General features: G+C 30.6%; 1 protein-coding gene across 5 annotated transcripts in view; it reads right to left on the reverse strand.

The window, feature by feature from the left end:
- Positions 1 to 2,263: 2,263 nt before the first annotated feature.
- LOC143073082 (advillin-like) overlaps positions 2,264 to 26,723 on the reverse strand; it is a 54,164-nt gene continuing 29,704 nt past the window's right edge. For all 5 annotated transcript variants that reach the window (XM_076248349.1, XM_076248350.1, XM_076248348.1 and 2 more), the window contains exons 8-28: positions 26,468 to 26,578; positions 25,997 to 26,063; positions 25,533 to 25,662; positions 24,585 to 24,663; positions 22,977 to 23,078; positions 21,462 to 21,618; positions 20,184 to 20,281; positions 19,067 to 19,204; positions 18,584 to 18,670; positions 17,878 to 17,943; positions 16,243 to 16,332; positions 15,743 to 15,826; positions 13,220 to 13,281; positions 11,509 to 11,608; positions 10,642 to 10,728; positions 10,107 to 10,151; positions 9,548 to 9,613; positions 7,430 to 7,555; positions 6,014 to 6,085; positions 5,106 to 5,201; positions 2,264 to 4,254 (exon numbers count right to left, since the gene is read on the reverse strand). In XM_076248349.1, the coding sequence (XP_076104464.1) occupies positions 4,090 to 4,254; positions 5,106 to 5,201; positions 6,014 to 6,085; positions 7,430 to 7,555; positions 9,548 to 9,613; positions 10,107 to 10,151; positions 10,642 to 10,728; positions 11,509 to 11,608; positions 13,220 to 13,281; positions 15,743 to 15,826; positions 16,243 to 16,332; positions 17,878 to 17,943; positions 18,584 to 18,670; positions 19,067 to 19,204; positions 20,184 to 20,281; positions 21,462 to 21,618; positions 22,977 to 23,078; positions 24,585 to 24,663; positions 25,533 to 25,662; positions 25,997 to 26,063; positions 26,468 to 26,578 (2,028 nt within the window). In that variant the 3' untranslated portion in view covers positions 2,264 to 4,089. The remainder of the gene's footprint in view (positions 4,255 to 5,105; positions 5,202 to 6,013; positions 6,086 to 7,429; positions 7,556 to 9,547; positions 9,614 to 10,106; positions 10,152 to 10,641; positions 10,729 to 11,508; positions 11,609 to 13,219; positions 13,282 to 15,742; positions 15,827 to 16,242; positions 16,333 to 17,877; positions 17,944 to 18,583; positions 18,671 to 19,066; positions 19,205 to 20,183; positions 20,282 to 21,461; positions 21,619 to 22,976; positions 23,079 to 24,584; positions 24,664 to 25,532; positions 25,663 to 25,996; positions 26,064 to 26,467; positions 26,579 to 26,723) is intronic.

Consider the following 26,723-nt stretch of genomic DNA (forward strand, 5'->3'; position numbering starts at 1 on the left):
TCCATAAACACATGGCAAAATCAAATAACAAAACGCATCAAAAACGAATGGACAATAACTGTCATATTCCTGACTTGGTACAGGCATTTTCAAATGTAGAAAATGGTGGATTAAACCTGGTTCTATAGCGATAACCCTCTCACTTTAATGACAGTCGCATCAAATTCCGTTATATTTACATTGATGCGTTAACTAAACAGACACAATAAATAAAATAGTAAAAATATGGGTACATCAGTCATCATCGTATAACAATTTTAAAAGGAACAATTTAACAGAACACAAAAACATCTATCTACAAACACATTCATTGATTTGTGTGAACACGATTTTCAGAAGCACTACTTTCATATATATTCTGTAGGGAAATAATAATGTATAAACCAGAGTATGACTCATTCCGTCAGGTGAGAGGATGCAAACTTTTTGAGAAATGGTGCATTTGATATCCATTTTTAGTCATTTAATTTATGTTGTTCACCATACAAGTTAAATGCGATCCCAACTGTAAACATTGATAATTTGACAAAAACAGGCAAAGGGGTTTTAGTGACTTCATATGGTGTATTCAACACATGACCACTTATAAAAAGTGAATTTTTGCACAACAATTGCCATGCCTTGAAGAATTATAATTTGCACCCTGTTACTTCAATCAGAGATAAACCTTTCAACATATAGCAGAAAATTATATAGAAAAGATAGTATTATCTTTAATCAAAAAGTCTTTAATCGGTTTAAACTTATGTTCAGTCGTCTGACTATTACGAGCATCTGTATCTTTGACATTCGCCCACATAAACCTTTATTCCATTTAGAGATATATAATATGTCACATACATATAATATGTACAATTGTCTGTTTGTTTTGTTCACATTTCGTTGTCAATATAATGGAATTTAATGAGACTGTAATACAAGTTAAAGGTTCAGCTAGCTATAAAATCAGGTTTAATACACCATTTTCTACACAATAAAATGTATGTACCAAGTCAGGAATATGACAGTTGTTGTCCATTCGTTAGATGTATTTGAGCTTTTGAATTTACCATTTGATTACGAACTTTCCAAATTGGATTTTCCTAGGAGTTCGATATTTTTGTTATTTCATTTTATACAATTTTGTGAACCTTTAAAATTATGTACTTTCATTTTATTTACACCCACATCATTACACCGTCGATTTGCAAGAATTATTAATTAAATGTTTGTCTTGCATAAACATCCCTTTAAATAAAGGCAACAGTATTATACCGCTGTTCGAAAGTCAGAAATCGATTGAGAGAAAACACATCAACAATAGGAGGAAAACAACGAAACAGTATCACTGAAGTGCAACAAGAAAAACCCGACAATGCAACACACACAGAAACGAAGTACAAGATATCAATTGTCATTTTCCTGACTTGGCACAGGATATTTAAGAACAAAAATGGTGGGTTGAACCTGGTTTTGTGGCTAACCAAACTGCAGGCTTTTATGGCAATGTTGAATAAAACGCTAAATTGACAACAGTACAAATAAATGCACTAACATTCAGAACAGAGAAATACACAAATAAACAATACAATAGTACATTTCGACATGCTAACTACAGAATAAAAAACGAACACGTAAAACAACCTAGGACAGCGCACTAAAAAACAGCACAACAGAACCATTAACTGTCCGGCCCACGAACGCCACAAAACTGACTATGTTAAAAAAATCATTAGCAAATAAGGCCAGAAATAATCCACCTATTGTCACTTCACAAACTTATTTTTATGGTTCTGAAGTTTGCTCTGTTATTGACATTAACGAATTTTCACCAATTATTTCAAATTTTATAAACATATTGATTTATGAGTCAGTTACATTTGACTTCAATCAACAAAATTGAGATTACAATAGACGGAAGAAAAAGCAATTTGCACAGACGAAAGCCGTATGTCTTATTCCCTCAACGTAAGTAATTAACTGCAAAGGTAATTTCCAAAGCGTATATTGTAAATACACAGAATGATTCAAAGCTGACGTTTTTTTTTTTGTGTCTAAAAGCCATCAGACAAAGCATTAAGCAAGATACATCTTAACAAATACCTGGTTCAATATATCAGAGTTACAAAAAACTAGTAAAAATCTAACGCCAAGAGAATTTTCTGTATAATACATAAAGTTATCAATTGAAAAAACAGAAAAAACAATAAAAATATCAGTTGAAGCAACAACGTATTATTTTTTTCATTTTACTTCCATTTCAATAAAATTCGATAAAACTACAACAAGGTTACATATAAATTTATTAGATAGCTATAATTATAAAAGTGAACATAACAGTTGTAAATTAAAAATATATATAGCATGTTCAAGTAGTATTTCTATAATAGACAATTCAAATCTGCTACCAAATATTTTAAAAATCAATACATTCACTGTTCGTTTGCATTACATAATAGAAGAAATACCTGTTGATTTATAAATATTATACAAGTATACATAACAGCTCAATTATTTTAAAAAGAAGGGTAATTTAAGATGTTGGATTTGTTAGATAAAATGAGGTCGACTTAACCTGTATCAAAAATCCTGTTGATTGATATTCTAAACTAGACTAAGTGATTAGCGTCTTTATAGGAAAATGTAATATCATAATGAGAGCAGAATAAGAAAGTCTTTGTTTAACTCTTGTCGAGTTTCAAACTGATCCTATTAACTGTTGTTCAGGTAACATAAACTTAGATCTGTTAAAATAATATCCAAGAGTCTGTCAAGGACTTTATTTGTTTACTATTCCTAAATTGTACTATTGTAAATATTTCATTGATTTATTTAAATTTTTCATCGGTAGATCAGTTCTAAAACTTTCATAAAACGGTAACCATTTTTTTGCACCAGATGTGCACATTGACAATTAAAAAAACAGTTCACAGTGCTGTCGATTAAGCAACTTATCATCAACCAATTAACAAAGTATAGATGTTTTACCTGGCGAAAATTGTTAAATTCAATAGAAATTTTGGAATGATTTAACTTATTTTATTGCATGAAATTTTGAACAGATTTCTTAAACAAGGAAACAAATTGTACTAAAAACCCATTGGTGGTTTTCGGCTGTTTTCTGCCCTTTGGTCATGTTGTTCCCTTTTTCCATTCTCAATTTTAAAATCTCCAGATGTAAAATAAATATGTTGCCAGTTTTGGACTCGCGTGATAGATTATTACACTTGATTGTTTTTATTATCAAGGTCTTCATTACAGTAGAAAAAACATAAAAGGAAAGGTCAGCGTGCCATATTAGTAAAAAACATGACGCTTTTATATCATGAGTCACCAAGAGGTTTGTTTGTACAAAGACACAGTGCATTCCTATAAGGAAAAGTCATTAATACATAAAGTTATGTAAAGTGTCAATCATAGTGTAAATAACACCGTCTTTGACATTAAACATATTCATAAAAGTATTATTGATAATTAATTGAAAATATTATTTTATTTTAAAAAATGCATCATAAACTACACTTTGATTGGCACTTGAAAATGAAAACATAAGCACTACAATGAAAGGCTTGTAAAAATGTGTGGCTTAAATCATTGAGTTGTGGAATTTATAATTCGATAATAATATAATAAGCGAAATTATATGATTTATATGACTATACTCAGAACAGTTTTTGCTGAATAGTTATCAAATTAATAAATTTTACATGGAGATGTGAACTATAGAATATATTGGTAGTTTTAAAATTCTACAGGGGCAGAACCTTTTTTTTACCGACGCATCTGCATTGATATCGTTATTTAGATCTATTACAATTGACTATTGCATACACGATTACATGACGCTTTAACCATTTGCTGTCTATGTTTACTGCATCTTAATTGCCTGTTATAAGAGACAAGTTTGCAAGAAAGACGGCACTAGCATTCATAAAACACTACATGGTTGATGTGTCCAGCGTCTATCTCTTGTCTGATGGGTTTGTTTTCCTTTTGAATGCTCCAATCAGTATACATAATGTATGCTTTCAATCTTGAGGAATTAAGAATGCATGATATGTGTTTCCAGTGTCTAACTCTGGCGATAAACAACGTACAAAACGGATTATCCTACTCTGGTGACAGACAACGTATATGTAACGGATTGTCAGACGTTTCATAGTGTCCAAGTCTTGCAGATTTTATACACTGTTCTTGTTTCCATAATGGAAGACGATAAAATTCGGGACGACTCATTTTCATCACTTCTTTGAAATATCTCTCTGTCAAATGAAACTATAAAAGAAGAAGCATTGCTTTGTTGTAGATTTTTAGTCTTGGACATCCGGACACAAATTTTTAAAACCTAAATTTTTAACTAATTTTTCAAAAATTTCGAGTTTTTTCTTTGAGACACATATGTTCTGCTGATTTACTTCATGTAATAAATGAGTAACATAAATATATATATATAGTACACTCAACTTTGGATCGTTAATTGTAGATATGTTTTGGTCATTTTCATCTCAATAGAATTATAATGTCATTGCAAACAACTTATATTAACTGTACCCATGTAACTGCACCATATGCGCATTTCGACAATTAGTGTCTCTTCAGTGATGATCGAGGCCAAAATATTATGAGAGTCAAAAGACAAGACAATCGTTGAAAAACTGATAAGAATTCAAAATAGTTTGAATTTTAAAATGTTTGGGCTATTCCTGACTATATATGTGACATAATATTAATGCATGTACTAATATGATATCAAAACCAAAATTAAATTCTCAAAATACATCAAGGGAAACTTAGTTTTAATAAAAAGTGAACACATCAAACAAAATATCATATGATTGTATAAAGTATGTTACAAAAAACACACAAAAGAAATGTTATGTAATGATTCAAATGGACAAATGCAAAGTGACAACGGATCTAACCTAACAGACATTAGCTTGTTCGATTTTTTTCCTTTTTTTGTTACATCAAATGTTTTTGTCACTTACTTAAAGATTTCTTTAAAACCATCACTTCTTTCGAATGTTCATATGATAATTTAGAACAAGACATTACATGGAAATGAAAGTTGATTCATTTCAAATGTATCCTGAACTGAAATTATACACAAGACCACGAAATTTTACCTCTTTATGACTCTTATTGACTTCTTCCGTTGGTTCTTTCTTTATCAGTTCTCTGTATGCGTACTTTGGATATTTCATATAGCTTCTGTCAACCATCTAACAAAAACATGTACGGTAAAGTATATGTTAAATTGAAATATGGCAATTTAGTACAATGCTTACTTTCTAACCCATACAGGTTTCTTATACATACATATTGATGTTGAGTTAAGAAAAGATAAGAGAGCGATACCAGATAGGTTCAATATTTGTAAGTGTTAACATATTTCTATATTGTGTCAAAAACGTTAATGCTAAATAGCTCTATTTTTCTTATAAGATTTCGACTCAAGTGACTAACTTTGGCAAAAAGTTATTTCCAACAACGGTAACGCTGTAATTTTTCTGTTTTTGCACATATTAGGTAAAACAAATCTTCCTACTCATGCATACTATTAATCAATTTTCCATTCATGTTATTCTTCACAGGTTCTATACTAAAGTAGGCTCTGCTCAATCTAAGATTTCAAATAACACAAATAGGGAAGCACTTTATCAAGGTCGCCTTATGTGTGATTATAAAGTTCGTTCATTGGTATCTGACATAAAGAATTGTAAAGTTTCAGACGGTCGGAAGGTATTTTTGTCCCTAGTTATATTTTTAATTTGTGATTGCAAATATAAACTTATACCGGTTGAAAATCACTTAAAATATACATATAAGCTTTATAACTTTTTGATACGTAGTGTTGTATAAGTTGTTGGTTAATAAAGCACAGACTAACTAGTACAGCAGAGAGGAGGTCCAAGCTGACATGACCCTTGAAATAAACAAAATGCCCTTGACGAACTAAGACCACACAGATGTAAACAAAGCTTACATGACCCTGTAAATAAACAAAATGCACAAATTATGTTCTTGTTCTCACCTCCTGATCAATGTCAATGATGGCATTCTCTTGTCGTATTCTCTTTCGTGTTAAAGTATAGACGTCATGACCCTGTAACAATAAATCATCGGAATATGAATTTTTATTACATCTAACTCGCTAACTAGGTCATGATCTTAAAATACCTTTTTAGAATGAAAATTACTTTTAATTTCCTTTACTTTAAGGCTACATAAGAAATTACTGTAAAAAATGATACCCTTCTTTTCTTCAGTGCCCGGAAATTAAAATAAGAGCATCATTTTGTTTTTTTGAAACCAATATAAAACCAATAAGCATGTATTTTTATTCTTCTATTTCATTTGACTTGATTCATGTTTAAACCGGGATATACAAGATCAAAAAGAAGCTTCAAAATACAAATTTGTCTTTAATAACACAAATCGTACGCCAATTACTAGTAGTTACGTAAAAACAATTTAGAAAAATGAAAATATATCAAACTCAAAGGCCGATCAAATCTATTTGGAACAAGTATTTGTCAGATATTCGATCCTAAAAGCGGTCTTAGATATAAATTTTGGACTAAGATGAATTCAATTTTCAAATGTTTGTTTGTTCAAACCAAATTATGGTAACATCGTTCCACTAATGCCCAGTCGAATTACCTGACTAAGTCCAAAGTTTTTATTAGGCTTTTTTTTCTATATTTTAAATTTTTGTGTTCGTTATTTTTAAGTTTTATAAGTCTTTCTCCAATTACACCGTCTCCTCTGCTTTAATAATGTCATTTATGTATTGTTTCATAGATTTCCCTTTATTTTCAATCTTGGACAAAGTTCTTTAATTGTCATTCGTTTTATTTATGGAATGACTGTAATATTTTTCTGCCTATGAGGAAATAACATCAAAACTGTGGTGCACACTGAATAACGGGGGTAGCCGGTTATTTGAAAGTGTGCACCACATTTTTTTATGTTATTTCGAATAGATAGAAAAAAATATTACAGTCATTTCTAATAATTTAATTCTAAATTCCATTTTAAACCGGAGTAAACCATGAAAAAACGTTGATGACGTAGCGGTCACATGACAAAATTATGTCTATGAGCTGATATACAAAACAACGTCAGCCAATCAGAAGACGCATTACATCCAAAATTAAATTATTCATATTTAAACAGATATGTTATCGTCTTTATATTGTGAGGATTAGTCAGTTCCACCATAAAGTAGGCAGGTAATAACTGTCAAGAGATAAACCCAAGTTTTTGTGGGATTCGCGTTTTCTGAGTACTTTTGAAAATAATGCCTATGGCCGTTTTCCACTGTGTTGTCAATTTATCTTGACTAGCGAGTTTTGAATGTTTTTTGGATATTTATCTATATCTGTCATTTAAATCTAGCGACTGCCCATGTTATGTAACGAAATGTCTTACTCTTTATCTCACTTACCCCATAAGAAGTATTGCTCCAATCCCTGAAATGTTTTATAAATGTTTCTGGTTCATGATTTTGTGATATAATCCATAAACTGATATCAGCAATGCAACGACCTGCAGTATCCTCTTCTATGTATTTCTGTGATAAATATAGGCGTTATATATTTGTTATAGACTTGCATCACATATTTATTGTGTTCAAAGTATTCAAGGGTTATTTGAAATAATCATTTTTATTTAGTAAATTACTATTTTTTAAAAATTTCATAGAAAAGCTGTATTCAATATTAAAACTGTAAAACATAAATACGAGAGCTGAGATCAAAAAGGTCACGGACAACGCTTGTCAAATCAATATGCATAATAAGGAACATTAAAATATTTAAGTCCTTGATAAATCATTTTTTTGTGAATGTTCATGTCAAATATAAGTGCTTAAAATCAAATATTTCACAAGTGTTCAAAGGGTTGAAAAGATAATCCATCACTTTTAACGTAATGAAAAGTAAAATCACAAAAATACTGAACTCCGAGGAAAATTAAAACGGAAAGTCCCTAATCAAATAAAGAATCAAAAGCTAAAACACATCAAACGAAAGGACACCAACTGTCATATTCTGGGCTAGGTACAGGCATTTCCTATGTAGAACATGGTTGACTAAACCTGGTTTTCAGCTAACTAAACCTCTTACTTGTATTACAGTCGTATTAAAATCCATTATATAAACAGCGATGTGTGACCAAAACAAACAGTTATAATAGGTAAAAATAACAAAAATAGGGCTGCAGCAGTCAACATTGTGTTATAACCTTAATCACTATAATAAAAACAAATATGTATCAAAGAAGCACAAAAGCCATAGCAAAGCACAATAGCAAACATTGAAAGACATGAATATAAAATGTTTTATAGAACAATAACACAATGACGGGATGTATAAGTATAGAGCCACGTCAAATAGATATCACCAAATACACACTAAACAGTAAAAGTAATATTCAAAAATAGACAAAAAAAAGTATCATTTGTGAAGTTGATACGGAATATTTATCAACAAGGTCTTAAAGGACTGAAGGAAGTGCATTATTTTGTTTAACGATTATGTTTTTCTATAATATTTAACATATTTTCGTAAATGAATTCATTGAAAAAACTTTGAATATCGGTAAACAAATTATTGCTGCCTTAATCGAATATCTGTCTCAACATTACAACAAACGAAGCTAATTTGTTTCTGGCTTTCAAAATTTTGTCTATTAAAATTTAAGAATATTCTATACAAAATGTAGTTTCTACCGATCATTAAAATTCATAAATCCGACGTGTTCAATACATAAAATGCCTTTATGTTTGATATTTTTTAATAAGAAAGTGACATTAATTAGTTTTGTGACCGTTGGCATAGAAATAAAAAAAAATCTAATATGATATAAAGACACCATGTTTAACAACTCATGACTGAAGTAGTTCAATGTTTTGCATTTATACCATTAGCAAATATACTTATTTAATTTGTATATCTTCAAATACTTAAACGTGATTTGTTCGTTAGATTTGTTTACCTCGATGATTTAAACATCGATAATCCATGCTTCCCATTCCACTTTCGTAACATATGTAAACACTAGGTCAATTTGCTGTGATATATACATACGCAAAACACTCTAGTCGCTCTATGCAATACCGTAATTCCAAAAATGTTAAAATTGAAAGAAAAGTAAGAATATTTGGACTAAAAATTGGAATATTAAGTACGTTTTTTCTATAGGTACTTGGTGTCTCACAAATTTAACACAAAATCATTTCCTTTTTCTTTTATTTAGTTTAGCCCAACAACAGACCAATTACATCAAGAACAAATATGTTTCATCCTGTAGATGTACGTACTTGTCCACAAAGATATCACTGAGATAGTATAATTTATATTAAGATTATTCATCTTCTTTAGCCGCGAACGTATTTCTGTTGATACTTTATAGAAACAAAGTGGATGTTTTCATTTTCACTGGTTGACAAATATTTCTGACTTATGTATCGAAGATCCAAAAAGACGTAAACAAATCCACTCCCCTTTTACATGTCAGCTATTAAATGTTATATTGGCAAGTGACCATAAGAGTTTAAAATTACCTGAGGTAAATGCAAAAGTTGTTGTCTAACATCTTCATTGATATTCTGTCCAATCCAAATAAATATCTGAAAAGTAAAAGCAGAAGGAACCAAATTAATATGTTCTTATGAACAAAATAGTTTAATTCATATATCTTTACACTATATTTTGCCAGTTCGATTTTTTTAATGATGTCCTTGTACGATTTACGATTTTTGATAACCTCTCAGCATATAGCTAACAGAAAGAATATGTAAGCTTTACAACATCTTTCACTAATTTAAATAGTTTAAAAAAATGTCTCCATTAAAATACTTTCAAAAGTCCAGGCATATGGTAGATTTAAATAAATATATTCAAATTTATAATTAACTGAAATGGAGGCAATCCTTTGCATACTCGATATCGATGAGTGATTCATACTCGTCATAATAAATCAGGTAATGATGTTTTCCAATGTCATGGTACATACATTGTATTTTTGGTGTTCTCTATTTTGTGCAGAATTATGTTTATTGTAAAGTCTTTTTAGTCAAGAAGCTCATTTTGAAACTTTACACTGCACTAGAAATTATTTACCTGGTCAAAGGAATCAAGAAAGTAAATGTCCTCTGATGTTAGATCCTAAAAACAAAATATATTTTGTTAAACTACAAACGTCTTTTGTTTCACAATTGAAAATATTTCTAAATAACAAAGAATTTTCAGGAAAAATTTTGAGAATGTTTTTGTTTTTCTTAGCAAATTAAAGGATCCACACTTTAGCTTGCTGTTATGTTCATTTATTTTTCTTCTGTGAATGTGATGTCAATCCTTGTGAAATTTACTATTTTTATTTTCTCTCTTGGCATCTAAAGAAGGATTATGGATATGTTTCTCCGTTTAAAGACTGTCAGAAAGGACATGTATCTGGTATATTGAAATATTTTTCAATTTCCCGAGGTGAAGGCAGCTGCCATATGTCAAATTTGTGTTGGAACTACTATCATTTCATTCCCATACGTCGAATATATAGTTTGCCATTCTCTTTTTCATTTTTCTTGTTTTATGGTAATATCTATACGTCTACTTTTTGATTCCCTCTTCGCATTTAAAACAAAAAATAAATACGCACCTCTTTTTGAAAATTAACAATATCCTCAAACGAAATTGAATTTGTATGATGACAAAGAACAAGATTTGGTTGTCGTCGTTCTAGAATCTGTAATAAAAGATGATTATTTTTAATTCGGTTCACATGGAAGTTTGTTCAAATGCTGTATGGATAAATAAACTCATCATAGATACCAGGAATAAATTTAGTATATACGCCAGACGCGCATTTCGTCAGTGACGCTCGAATCCTAAAAAGTTAAAAAGGCCAAATAAAGTACGAAGTTAAAGATCATTGAGAACCAAAGTTCCTAAAAGTTTTGCCAAATACATCTAAGGTAATCTATCGAAGGAAGATGTAAACAACTTTGAATTACAATCTAATTTGCATGCTCGTCAGATATCAGAAACCGATTTGATTCACTAAAAAGCAGAAATTTACAATTTATTACATGCACGCAAAGTATTTTAAAATATTTTATACTCTGCAATCAAAATGTGCAAGCACTTGAAAGGACTCAATATGGGTACATGGAACAAAAATTAAAATATAGATTTATTTCTTATTTATCAATAATACTTTTTTAATTGTTTGCATTAAAATGTAGCGAGACAGCTGAAACATGTCTATAGAATATTTACCTACGTCATTTAATTAAACGCATGGCATGTAACAAATGATAATTACATCTTTAAATAGACATTTGTAGTTTCATTTTTAATATTTGACAGAATTGTAATTTTGTCACAAAAAAAAAAGAATATATCTCAACCATATGTTGTGTTTTAACTTTTAATTAATGTATTATTTGCACATTGATTTCCTTCTTCAAGAAATAAACAAAGTTAATTAGACATTTAAATAAATCTATAATAACAATATACTTACTGGTTTGGGAAATTCTAAGGGATATTTACAATTAGCACCAAGAAGTTCTTGAAGACGGTTATTTTCTCTTCCCTCCAAAACAACTTCAAAATCAAACATTCTACAAAACAGACAACGATGGCTTAAAATTATAAAACACATAAAAACTCTTAAATCTAATCGAAGCGCGTTTGTTATGAACGAATAATAAAATCCATTGGACAGACTGTCAACGATACATAATTAAAAATAAAGCAGAACGTCAAAACGGAATTATACAAAAAAAAAAACATATATTGTGCTTGCGGAGTTTTCTCTTATTTTCTTATATATATATATATATATATATATATACAACTCGTCTAAACATCAACCCAACAATGTTAGATCTGTAAATTTGTTTTCGCAAATGTTTGGTTCTTCCCTCGCCGGGATTCGAACCCATGCTTCTGTGATATCGTGACACCAAATCGCCTGCACTGCAGCCGTCCCGCTAGACCACACGACCACCTGGGCTCTCAAAAAAAAGAGCTTTCGCTGGCCGTGTGTTACCTTTCCTCGTCAGTTTTAATCTAGCGGCGTACTACAGTACATGATATATAAGGCATGAAGATGTTATTGTTACAGATCAGCTAAATTATCTGTAGTAAAGGATCCTACAAATTAATGTAATATACAGTCACAGAAAATAATTATATTTATAAGTACGTCTGAGTCAGTGACAACTCTACAACAAATGTATCCATCGGATCGCCATCAATGATGGTGATACATGGCTGTGTACATAATGTATATACAACTCGTCTAAACATCAACCCAACAATGTTAGATCTGTAAATTTGCTTTCGCAAATGTTTGGTTCTTCCCTCGCCGGGATTCGAACCCATGCTTCTGTGATATCGTGACACCAAATCGCCTGCACTGCAGCCGTCCCGCTAGACCACACGACCACCTGGGCTCTCAAAAAAAAAGAGCTTTCGCTGGCCGTGTGTTGCCTTTCCTCGTCAGTTTGAATCTAGCGGCGTACTACAGTACATGATATATAAGGCATGAAGATGTTATTGTTACAGATCAGCTAAATTATCTGTAGTAAAGGATCCTACAAATTAATGTAATATACAGTCACAGAAAATAATTATATTTATAAGTACGTCTGAGTCAGTGACACTCTACAACAGATGTATCCATCGGATCGCCATCAATGATGGTGATACATGGCTGTGTACATAATGTATATACCACTCGTCTAAACATCAACCCAACAATGTTAGATCTGTAAATTTGCTTTCGCAAATGTTTGGTTCTTCCCTCGCCGGGATTCGAACCCATGCTTCTGTGATATCGTGACACCAAATCGCCTGCACTGCAGCCGTCCCGCTAGACCACACGACCACCTGGGCTCTCAAAAAAAAGAGCTTTCGCTGGCCGTGTGTTACCTTTCCTCGTCAGTTTTGATATATATATATATGGTGCGCTCTCGGGTGCGGGATTTTCTCGCTGTATTGAAGATCCATTGGTGGCCGTCGGCTGTTTTCTGTTCTTTGATCGGGTTTTTGACTCTTAGACACATTCCCCATTCCCATTCTCAGTTTTGTTGTTGAAGAAAAATACAAAAATAAAGATGATTTAAATGTTAATAAAATGAAACGAACATACCAAGATATAAAACTTGACTTATTTAAAAACCAAGAGGTGGCAAAGAATTAGTTTTTTATCTAACAGTTTAACTTACTTTGAAGGATTTAAAAATTCTAGCATACTTTTAGTATATTCTCGTTCTGGACCTCCTGACTTCTACAAATATAAACACAAATAATCAAAATATAATACAAATATAACCCAAAGCAATCAACTGCAATTTTGAAGTAAAAAAAACACTTAATGAGCTTCTTCTGGTGACTGCGAACATTCAGGGATACGTCACAAATATTATTTCCCGTTCTTATGTTTTTGTCATCTGTTATGTCCAATTTAACGCCTTCTCGGGTTCATGCGATTTTATTTTGTTTTTAACTTGATTTTAAGGTGGTACCCAACACTTTCACTAAAATTAATTTGGCTCGTTTAATTTTCATTAAATTTTACAAAAATATAAAAAAATTTGAGAGTTTTGAACCAACCATTTTGTCAGAAAAATTACACTGGTTATATTGCAGTTTGACAAACATCAATTTTGATCATTGAGAAGCTTAATATTCCTTTTACAACACAACATTATTAAAACGTTTAGCTGACTTTACAGAGTTATACCCCTGTAGTGTTAGGTACCACCTTAATTTTGGTAACAAATTTTTGAGATTTGAACAGCGGTAAAGTAATTATACCTCTAATATATACATTTTCAGTAAATGTACTGATTTCAATAGTACAGTAAATAATTAACATGAGTTTCCATACATAAACCGAAAGTAATCACGAAAGCAACATTTTCTAAATATTTTAATTGAATGAGTAATATGATTACACAATAACCTATTTCTTTCTACGTTGACGCTTGGACTGATTCGGATGTGTGTCTATTTTGTGATAAACTTGGGTTTAGTTTTCTGTAATTAGTTAATATTTTAGTTTCATTATGTATATCTCTTTCATATTCATTTGTTAACATTTACTGTTTGCAATAGCATTAAGTATTCTATATAATAAGGATGTTCTTATCCCGTGCATAAAAACAATGCCGTATTTGTCAAAACCTTTTCAACTTTTAATCTTCAGTTCTGTACAACTTTGTACCTTTTTCACGTTCGATCTTTTATATCTAGGCGTTATGTATTCAGGTTTAGTTTTCTGTAATTAGTAAATACTTTAGTTTCTTTGTGTATATCTCTTTCATATTCATTTGATAAAATTTACTGTTTGCAATAGCATGAATTGTTCTATATAATAAGAATGTTCTTATCCCGGGCATAAAAACAATGCCGTATTTTGCGAAACCTTTTCAACTTTTGATCTTCAGTGCTGTACAACTTTGTACTTTTTTCACTTTCGATCTTTTATATCTGGGCGTCACTGGTGAGTCTTGTGTGGGCAAGGCGCGTTTTTGGCGTATTGAATTTTAAACCTGATGCTTTTTGTTATCTATTAATCATGTTTTTCTGTGTCTAATATGTTCTCCTATTTATTTGTATTGTAGTCCTGTAATATTATGTTGTCATTTCAATGTTATATTTAACTTTGCCATTAAAGTGCGAGGTTTGGCATGCCTTAAAACCAGGTTCAACCCACCACTTTTATTCCCCTTTAAAAGTGTCCTGTACCAAGTCAGGAAGATGGTCATTGTTATATATTGTTCGTTTCTCTTTGTGTTGCATTTTAACGTTGAGTCGTTTGTGTTTTCTCTTATTTTTGAGATATTGAGATAAGACGTGGCACGGTACTTGTCTATCCCAAATTCATGTATTTGGTTTTCATGTTACATTTGTTATTCTCGTGGTGTTTTGTCTGATGATTGGTCTGTTTCTGTGTGTGTTGCGTTTCGATGTTGTGTCGTTGTTCTCCTCTTATATTTAATGCGTTTCGCTCGGTTTTGGTTTGTTACCCCGATTTTGTTTTTTGTCCATGGATTTATGAGTTTTGAACAGCGGTATACTACTGTTGCCTTTCTTTATCTTTCCTACTATTACATATATATGTATATACACCATTTCAATGGGTATTTGGGCGTACAGGATATTTACCGATTTCAGAGGATTGTTCATGGCATAGAAATACTTAGACAGAGTTTCATTTATTCATTCATTCCGAGCACATGAAATTAACTCCTGTTTTGTTTTGTTTTTTTTTTTTGGGGGGGGGGGGTGTAGCTCAGTTTTTAGTTTGTTATGTTGTGTTATGTATACTGTTGTTCCTCTTTTGGTCTTACCTCTTTTTCATTGCGTTATCAGTGTATTTTAGACTCTCTTTTATGCGCCTTCATGTCCTTACATTCTACATTTCATTTGAACGGACAGATGAAAAGAATGAAAGAATTGGGTACTTGATATGATGTATCAATTGTCTTCGAATGAGTGAAGAACATAATGAGATTTTGCTAAATTACCGACAAATTTAAAAGGCAACAAGTTTTCTTTCGTGTTACATAAGTTTCATATTGCATAAGATATTAGGCTATTATCTGAAACGGAAAAGGAAAAAAAAATAGATATAATAGCACAGGTACATTTGAATACCTCAAATAAGTATTTTATCAATCATCTTCGAAAATTATTGATACTCAAAGGACAATCAAATGCATATAAACAATCCAAATAGTTACCTTTCCATACCACAAGAAGCATTCTTCTTTTGACATAATTAAAAACGATGCTGAGGAATTCAATGAACTTCTATTTGGCACAACCTGCAAGACAAAAATGTGTTAGACTTGTATATTCAATCTCATTTATCCAATGCTTAGCATCGATACTAAGACATCTAATTGCGTATACATTAAACAAACATCTACAATGTGATATTTACACTTATGACTTTCTATTCTTTTTGAGTACCATTTCAAGCCATGATATTTCAACAACTTGTTGAGCTGTTGTTTAGCAATTGGGATTTCATATGCATTCAAATATAGAATAATAATGGTACTGTTTTATGCTAAGATCCCGTGTTGTATCAGAAGGATATAATTTTAAAACACTGGTGTTTAATTATACAATTGTATAATTATGATAAAACTATATAATAATTTAGATCGAAGCAACCACCTTTATGTAAAATAGAAACCACTGAAAGTCATTTGTTCTATTTATAAGTTCACCATACCTGTAGAACTCGCATATTTCCATTTACAATCTCTCTTACACGAAACATCTGCGTAGAAAACTGACTAGAATCTTTTAAATCACAGTCGTGCTGTAAACATATAAAGGTATATTCAAATAAGTATATGTTATATTCAATACGAGTAACTATTAATTATATCATAATGATCAATCATAATTGAATAATGAAACAATTACAAAAACTGAAAACAATACTTTTTAAATTACGATCGTATGTTGCTCTCTTTTTCAAATATATTTTCTCGTCGATAGTTCACCGATTGCTCATCTGATCATCTTTTATTGAAGAACCTTTCTTGGTGCATCAAAATGTTTTTAAAAAATGTGTAAAAAAACGTATCGTAATTGACCACACGATAGCTAACAATACAGGTCGAACAAAATGAGGGAGATCAAAATGAAACTTAATAATATTGTACCAACTGAATAATACAAAATAGAAACTAAACATGCATGAATAATGATTACTATTCCCTTTACAAAGATCAAATAATGACGCAATTAACGGACCAACAAAATAAATAAGTGTAACAGAAATCATGCAAAAATACCCTAAAAAAGACAAAACGACAATCAACGATCATAAAACACTATATTGAAAACTAAAGACCGAGTAACACAGTATGAATCACAAGCTACTCCCTCACATGTGTCACCCGCCGTTTTTCTCATGGCAAGCACAAATTCGGCGATAAGCCTAAAACAGTGATGTCACAATCGCGAAAGCGAGGACAGGATTGTGGCCACTATTATTTAGATATATCCGTAGTTGTTCCCGACACAACAATTCTTTTACAGTCAACCATGTTTCCGACTGTTACCCTTACGAAGTGATGACTTTCCTATGAGAATCATTGGCTCAATAGGTTTGTAAACAGCAACCCTCATTCAAGGAAACCTGATATGAAATGTACATAGATGTTCTACGTAGAAATTGAAAGTTTACAATTGAAAAACTGAAATAATCTCCTTTGGCATTAAGTTTAATTTTCAGTCGAAACTCATTATCAATTACTAGATGTAAGTCAAGATATGAGGCAGAGTTAAATGAATCTTCGGTAACCTTGTATTTACGTTCCACGGGAAAGATACGTTCAACATGGGCTAGTAAACTTTCAATAGCTTAATAAGAGGAAATCTTCTATATGGCTCACGTGTAGTTAAAGAATGATGATAGATTCATTTCATTCTTCTTGAGGAACTCCTGTATAAATTATGCCTCTTGTGAATAAATAAAAAAAAATTGCAAAGATTATTAAGACTCAATTGATGTATGCCCTTACCTAGCACCTTTCGACAAAAGGTGTGATTGACAATATAATCGTTTCCAGTTAAAACGTATCCAATCGGACTCAAAACGCACGGGAAGCTACATAGTTAAGAAAATCATTAACTCATATCGCTTTGTTCGAGTTAATACGATTCCCCTCGGTTTCATTTATCTTGATTTTTTGTATATTAATCGAGTAACGGGATTATAACATAGGTAAACTACCGTCATATCTGATAAGCTTTGTTTTGAAAAATATTCAAAAAAAAATCTAATTTAAATCTGCAAAGAACATATACTTTTAAAGTGGTTTCTTAAATAATCCGAAACTAACAGTAAACTTACAATAATGATACTGTTTTGAAGAACATTCATAAAATGAGTTGGCTCTTTTCCATCTAAAACTCGAACCTTGAATAGGAAATTGATATATTTATTTTATATTATAATCCCTATGAAGATATTCGATACCATCGATACTACAAGATACCAGTTAGATAATTAAATAATATGACAAAGATTGGAAATCATAGAAGCTTGAACTTGAAAATGATGGTTATCTTTGTGATTGCATATCCCAGGTTTTGTCAGTGAACAAATTTGATGAGAGATGTAACATCATTGATAGTCTCTGTTAAATACAAATAGAAGGTGGACAGTTTGAAAAACACCACTGTTTACATCTAAATGTTTTCCAGTTTTATTGAGTTCACATTTAACAAACTTCCAAAAATCTCCTTTTGTCTAAAACTAGAATACTTATTACTATTTTAATTGTTTTTCTTTGAAATGTTGTGAACTAGTTCGGATAAATTCTAATTTGTTACTGTAAATATGAAAACGTCTCATCTTATAATATCACATCTTTCAAAGTTTTCAATTTTCTTTTATATATATTTAAAAGTATTTCATGATGTTATTGAAATTTTCATATTTGAGAATGAACGTGTTTTAAACTTGTCATCATAATTTTCTTTAAAAAATATTATACCTAGTTTTATGAAAATGACAATTTAAACTTAAAAGTATAAATTGATTATAAATAACTTACTTTAATACATTGATATTGTAAATCTGCATCCTTTGATAATACATGTTTCATGGTTTTTTCTTGCAATTCTATGGACGACTTTGAACCCTAAAAAAATTTGATATATGAGACATAAAAGCTATATTTTGTAATAAAATATTACGAAAAACGACATAAATAAAGTTCAATGTTGTGTAAATTCGTCGCTCATTTTAGATTTGCTTCAAAAAACAAAAGAAAATAAGACAGCTCCTACTATTTATTCTAATTTGAAAATCCTTGCATACATGTAGTTATTAATTGAACCATTTATATTACTGCTATGTTTAAACATTTAAAAGATCGTAAAATAAAATCCGGTCATGAAATTCATAACTGTCAAGATGTTGAATTATATATCCAATTTCAGCCTATCCTAATGTTATTTGAGACACTTCAAAGTCGACCTTGTTAAATAACCGTTTTTCCAGAGTATAAAATGAAACTAAGACAGCATTTACTTACCAACCAATAGTACATAACGTATAAAGACTTTGAATTTCCTTTGACATGGTTTAATACAATATAACAACTTCCATTGTTAAATATGCCATGTTCATTCCAAGGTATTCCATACAATTGGTTTGGACCCACTCGCCAAATCTGTAAATGTAGTATCAGTGATATAATAAAAATAGCTAAAACATGAGGTATGAATAGTGTATAAATGTGAATTAATTATATTAAAATAATAAAATAATGGTAAAAGAAATTTTGAAATCCCACGTGACAACACAGTTCATAAATTGCATGAAAACATAAAATACACAAGAAAATAATCATCAACAAGTATGCATATTCTGTAAATGTAGTATCAGTGATATAATAAAAATAGCTAAAACATGAGGTATGGATAGTGTATGAATGTGAATTAGTTATATTAAAATAATAAAATAATGGTAAAAGAAATTTTGAAATCCCATGTGACAACACAGTATTACCAATGTTATTTCAACTGATCGGGCGGAGCTTACGTTTTAATTTGCATGGGGACAGTCGATTTGAAAATGTGTGTGATTACGATGATTGCCGTAACAGTTATTACTGATTTCTAATCACCTTTCAGTGACCTCAAAGGAATTTACAAAAGAATGACTGATTAATGCATTGATGAATGTATCCTAAAACACCTATTTATAGATGGACTGGTTTATTATGAGCGAACTGGATAAACTCCGCCCAGTCAAGTGAAATAAATTGAGTAATACATAAATTGCATGAAAACATAAAATACACAAGAAAATAATCATCAACATGTATGCATATTAAAACATATCACAAAACTTTACAAGAGAAGCGTTAAGTAATTTTCATGAGATACAATAATGAAGCAAACACTTTTAAAAAAGCTGACGATTTTATTTGTGTAAATAGAGATCTATTCTAAAACAGTTGTGAAGTTAAACACAGTGATTCTTTTCTTATTTTTGCGTATATAATGCATTCAACAATAATATGGAGTATAACTAAATTGTTACGTCATAAAGTGTCTGATACTTTCATTCCGATTTTTGCTATATAAAACTCCACTTTGTTACATTGGTGAGAAAAGTTTACATATTGAATTATCCTAAATATCTACCTCGTTATTGGGTACTATGTCTGACATCAAATCTTCGGACCACAATTCATCTAGTTTGGCTACAGTTCGGTTGTCTTTTGTTGAAAACAATGCTCTTTCTGTAAAATATTAATCTCTATATTTATATTTATTATATTGTTATTAACAAATGAATTATAAATAACACAAAGTTATCGTGTCCTTTTATATTAAGCATAGTTTACTTAAAGTCAGGAAAATTGCAGTTGTTATCTTATAGTTCAGTGTTTCTGTTGTTTCGTTGTTTTCCTCTTATAGTTGATGTGTTAACCTCAGTATTAGTTTGTAACCCGGATTAGTATTCTCTCAATCGATTTATGACTTTCGAACAGCGGTGTACTACTGTTGCCCTTTTTTAGTTATTTTTTCATTGTTTTCACTCAAAATGTTATTGAACTGTCGAAACTTGACAATGTTATATCGCAGGTTTATATTGGATGGTTTTTACTATTCTTTTAGGTTCCCCTTTGCTTCCATGGTGTGTGGATTCTAAGTGTGTCTGGTGTAGGCAAATGTCAACACTAGCATGGAATTACTTCAATTGAAAAAAGTATTATTGTTTTACTGCAGAGACGGAAACTAATACCGACCTTAATGTACAAAATAAAAAAGTTTTCAAAGAATTGCAGATATCAGTTTCAAATAAAAATATTTTATATTGTGTAACATGAAGTCTACGTTAAGTTGAAATTATTCATGAGTATCAATTTTAACAAATTAAAGATTAAAACAAAAGGTAGGTTGTAAAAGATGGGCGTTACGGGCCCTTCGCTTAGTTGTTAACGTCAGCATTCCGACCGTAATTTGCTCGAAATTGCACATCACCAACAGCCAAATGGGCGCCCTATATAAAAGCAAAGTACCGATCAATGTACGAATAAACTCATCATAGATAGCCTTAAACTTTGTACACCAGCCTGGCAGACGCGTGTTTGTCTAAAAAAACTAATCAGTGACGTTCAGATTAAGAATGTATTTTAAGAAAATGATGTGACGAAAATTTCAAATAAAACCATCACTTTTAAATGGAAAGATAAACCATCATGACAAATCATTTAGTTGAAACTTCGCAAATCACGACACGCACCTAGGAGAAAACTAAACTTATGAATGAAATTTGAAGTCATTCATTTGAGTTTTTAAAGTATTTGACATGGAAAATGTTGATATCAAACTTATATTACTAGTGATTTTATGTATCGTTTAAATTATCTTAGTATTATTAGTTTCGTCCTGATTGCGCTTAATCCCTGCACTTACCTATATTTCCAATACTATATTTCTTTGTTAGCTGTCTATGTTTTGTATCTTTGTCCCGCCAGTCGTTAAAGATTTTTCTAAATGTTATAGGCTCGTGGTCTTCCATTATTCTGCATATAGCTTGATGTGATGGGTAAGCTTTGTGTTCATTAAATGACTGAAATATGAAAAGAAAATTCATTTTCATATTAAGAACTTTATAGATATTCAGGTAAATAAATGTGTCTATTCAACTATATTTCCTATAGATTTGGAGGAGGGGGGCTTATTGGATCCAAACATTTTGAAACAAACACTGGTTTAATGTTCTTTTATACAGCAATACACATTCATCCAAACAGAGACATACAAAAATGCGACAGCTGAAATATTCAAAAATAAAAGAACGACCACTAAGCATTTAAACAAAACAAGTTTGATACGCTTTACTTTGCTTTGGTATTTTGAACAGAAAAATGCAGCTCCTATAGTACAATTAAACTTCTCAGGTTCAAGAAAATGGCATGCAAGAATATATCAAAACCAAACAGGAATTGGTCCGTGGTTATTAGTACACGAACTCGCACTATCATTGCGAAGTTGGGGGTCATATAGTTATCAAAGGTATCAGGCGTATAATTTGATACGCCAGACGCTCGTTTGGCTACATAAGACTCAGCAGTGACGCTCAGATCAAAATAGTTAGTAAGCCATACAAGTATAAAGTTGAAGAGCATTGAGGACTAAAATTCCAAAAAGTTGTCCCAAATACCGCTAAGGTAATCCTTGCCTGGGATAAGAAAATTCATAATTTTTCAAATTATTAATTAATTTCAAACAGTAAATTAATAAAAATGACCATATAGTTGATATTCATGTCAACAACAAAGTGCTAACTACTGGACTAGTGAAACCCTCGGGGACAAAACGTCCAACAGCAGTTGCATCGACCCAATGGTGTAAATAGTTATTAAAGGTATCAGGCTTATAATTTAATGCGCCTACTGTCGCCTAGTCTCTATAAAAACTATAATTTTGGCATAAAATTAGAAAGAAAGTATTATAGGGAACATGGGTACTGTCTTTCAAGTTAATTCGACTTCAACTTCATCAAAAACTACCTTAACAAAACAACTCAAACTAAAGCAGGAAAAACAGATGAACGAACGAACGAAAGAACGGACGTACAAACCGAAAAATATGATGCCCCACTAATATGGGGCATAAACCAAAAAAAGTGTAAAAGGTCTCATGATTTTTTGTGTTTACTTTAACAGATAAAATTTAACGTCTTTTCAAGTGACAAGAACGAAACATGTATCACTCATTTGATAAGTTCCATTAGTCATTAATTGTCCAAAAACAGTGTGGTTATTTAAAATAAATCGGAATTATGTTAATTAACAATTTATTGAATATGAAATATTCATGTTTATATTCATGTTTATATTTTTATATTAATTTTTATATTAATTTATTTTGTTTTGTATGATATATGTCGTCCAGTTTAATTCACTGTATAGTAAATATATTTACCTTTCCTCTCTTTATACCATTCATGGCAGCATTTTCATTGGCTTGTGATCCAACCCATACATACAGGGGACTTTCTGGTCCCGTATCCAGGAGATAGCTGTCCTATTAATACATTCAGCTTGATTGCTTTACAATCAATTTTTCACTGTCAAATTATGCTTGTAAAATTTAAGTTCAGATTTATTTTAAATTCGAAACTGTTTTGTTTTTCAATTGTGATTTGAATAGATGAGTAAATTTACACATCGCTTCATTTAAATACTATCGGTGTACTATAATATCCAAAATTTTGGCCTCAATTTTACCAAAGGACATTTAATTGAAAGATAGGTATTGCTATGTAATCAACGGTTTTTCCTCTTATATCTTTACGTATCGGAATAGTTTTAAAATCGTCAAATTCTTAAAGTGTCAGCTTTTTCAATTATATGACTGGCATTATATTAGTGTAAAAAAAATATTCTTTGGCGTTTCCTATGAATATAAGATTATGACGTTTTGGTAATCAAAAGCCGAAACCGATCTGATTTTATTCCTATTACAGTTAAATAGTATCATATTTACATTGTGTTATGCTTAGCATTTACATATAATAACTATTATCATGGCAAACAATTTAACTCTGTTTACAATGATCACTAAACATTAGAACATGAATGACTGGTACTGAACTGAATATACTGATACTATTTGTCTGTCAGTTTTCAGTTAATATATACATGGTTGTACAAAAATTAAAGTTTACATTATCTCGTTAGGTACTAATGTTGTTTTTATCTTAATTACGTGTTATAGTATTGTATGCTTTTGACTTTGTATATTGTCAACCTTTACTGTTAAGTCCATTTTCGGTAATATCTTTTTTGGCGTGGCTTGGTATTTATACAGCCATTGCTTTTTTTTTGGTGACAATTGTTTCTGTAGTTATTAAAATTATAATACAGTGTTGAAAGCTCTACCCAAATTTTTGACATTTTGCCAATTATGTTTGTTTGATTTGTCCAAATAACGATATGTTATGCAACTGTCGTACAAGTGATAGGTTTCGCTAGCTATAAAACCAGGTTTAATTCACAATTTTCTACACAAGGAAATATCTCCCCAGGAATAGATTACCTTAGCTCTATTTGGCAGACTTTTAGGAATGTTTGGACTGCAAAGTCCTCAACTTTGTACTTTATTTGGCCTTTTTAACCCATTTTTTTTAATCGAGCGTCACTGATGATCATTTGTAGACGAAACGCGCGTCTGGCGCAAATACAAAATTTCAATCATGGATGAGTTTATTTCCAAGTAAGAAATATGACAGTTTGGTCTTTTGATTTGTTAAGAGACTTTCCGTTAAAATTTTGTTTTGTTTTGTATTTTCTTTTTTTTGGTTATTTTACTTTCATGAACAAATTAGCCCCTCGTTGATTCTGACTATTCTGTTAAGACCATTTTGGTTTGTATTCCCTCAAATTTCATACAATTTGAGCATTCCAATTTGTTGTATCGGGCGAATATTACTCAAGATAAAGGCTATTAAGTAACACGTTGTGTCCCTATCGAAAACATTTCAGTTTTAAGTAGTTTCCTTTCAAAATGTATATAAAAAAATACACATACTCTTTTCACTAGATAACGTTGATTCAGAGGTCTTTTAGAAGCTTCTGGCATATCATACATGACTCTCTCACCAGCAACTCTAAAGAACAATATATATATGCATGAAATAATTTAATATGAACGATTTTGAAAATGTAAGTTATCGCTCTTAGACAAGTTTCCCACTGTATACATTAACGACGGATACAAACTATAATGATATTATAATGATTATATACATCAAATAAAGAAAAGGTAATATTTTAACCTTAAGCCTTCACATAAAATTAGAATACGTAACACATAAAAAAGAGACAACGACTTCATTTTCAATTAAAATCACCAAATAAAAGTTCAAAAGAACAATGTACAACTACATGGACCATAGTGTAAAATTCAAACATTGATAAGGATCAGTTTGAAAACAATGCACTAAAAACAGCACAACAAGGTGAAGAATAACAATATTAAAAACATTTCTTCACAGGTAAATGTATGAGTAAAGCAATTTAAAAAGTTGGATACGATTTCAAGATAACACTATAATCATGATAATGAAATACAAAGAGGACCAAAGGTTTCGACAAAAGTACCACTATATCGAGAAACAGATATTAGTCTGAATCTTAATGTAAATGTACATTTGTTTACGTAAACATAGGTTTCATTTATAATACATATGAGTTAAACGTTGAAACGTAAATAAATGTAAATACATGTACATCCTTTATACACAAGACACAACAATAAAACAAAGAAAGTTAACTGTATCTAAAGTAATTTCTGCACAGCCATCCTTTACTTACAATAGGACACACTTTGTTTACATCCAATTCAGCTTATTACATTGTTCATTATACACTGTTTAAACTAAAAGTTCTACACTATAGTATGCAATGGATAATATTTGTATTTTAACCGTAAGCTATTTTATCAATGTGAAAATAAAACATTAGATTAGATACGTACCTATGTAGCACTATATTTTCGACATCGATCTTTGCATTGAAGTTGTTAATTGTTTCCTCTTTGGGTGGTAGATTTTCGCCATTGTGTAGTTTCTTAATAAATGCTGTGTTCATAGAAACATCTTTTTCATCTTTAAAATACAAAATATAATTATGAAAATATAAGATAAGACAATAAAACAGCAATAAGGTGTTCATTTTGTTTACCAGAATCTTTAACTATTTTGTATTAAGTAAACTCCTATCAATTTGTACCATGCTGTAGAATAAATATAAGATTTTGTTGAAAAAGGTACATTTCGTACCATAAACATAACAATAATGATTGGCCTATTAGTTATTTCAGTTTAATGGAAACTTTAAGATATGTATGAGTTTTTATGAAGGCAAAATATACATTGTCAGAAGGTATGTGAAAGATCCCAAGCATTGATAACAATAAATATACTGGTTCCATTAACTCACCGATAATCACTATATGTGAAACTTCTTTTCTCTGTTGGTTTCGAATCTTCTTTGCAACTTGAATAGCCTTAAGGGATTTTAAAAGTTGTATTATTTTATTAATTATGATAAGAAACTATATAAGTTTGTATATGCAGCGAGTTGCAAAACATAGTACTTAATGTATATACACATGTGTTATCATATATATTTCTGTTTCAAATAAAACTGTAATTTTCATTTCATTATGTCATTGGTTTTCTCGTCGCTATTTTCGTTTCTATAAACAAACAGTTTATCAATTAGCTTAAAAGATACGCATTAAAAAGTTTTAAAAAATGTACTTGCTTCTACTAGTTATCCGATATTTTTTTCTATTTTTCAATGTAGTTCAAAGCACATATTCATTCTTTGGTTAATTTATTTTTTGAATATCCACGATATTAATAGTAAAATAAATGTCTTTTTAATGCATTTTACTGTTTATAATACCTTCAATCGTGTCGTGTACGGACAATTTTGACCAATCCACACATATATCCGAGGGAAACCATCCAGAATGCAAGCTAAATTATTGTCCAAAAGATCAGCAGAAGGTTCAACCTAGATCATAAAAGTCTTAAGGTAATATTGGAAATAAATAATTTACATGATCAATGTCAATGTATTTAGATTTATTATTTTTACTGTGTGTTAGTTAATATCAGATGAAAAAGAAAAAAAGAACATTCCAATGACCACTGTAAAA

The sequence above is a fragment of the Mytilus galloprovincialis genome, chromosome 4, assembly GCF_965363235.1.
Source record: "Mytilus galloprovincialis chromosome 4, xbMytGall1.hap1.1, whole genome shotgun sequence".
NCBI classification, from domain to species: domain Eukaryota; kingdom Metazoa; phylum Mollusca; class Bivalvia; order Mytilida; family Mytilidae; genus Mytilus; species Mytilus galloprovincialis.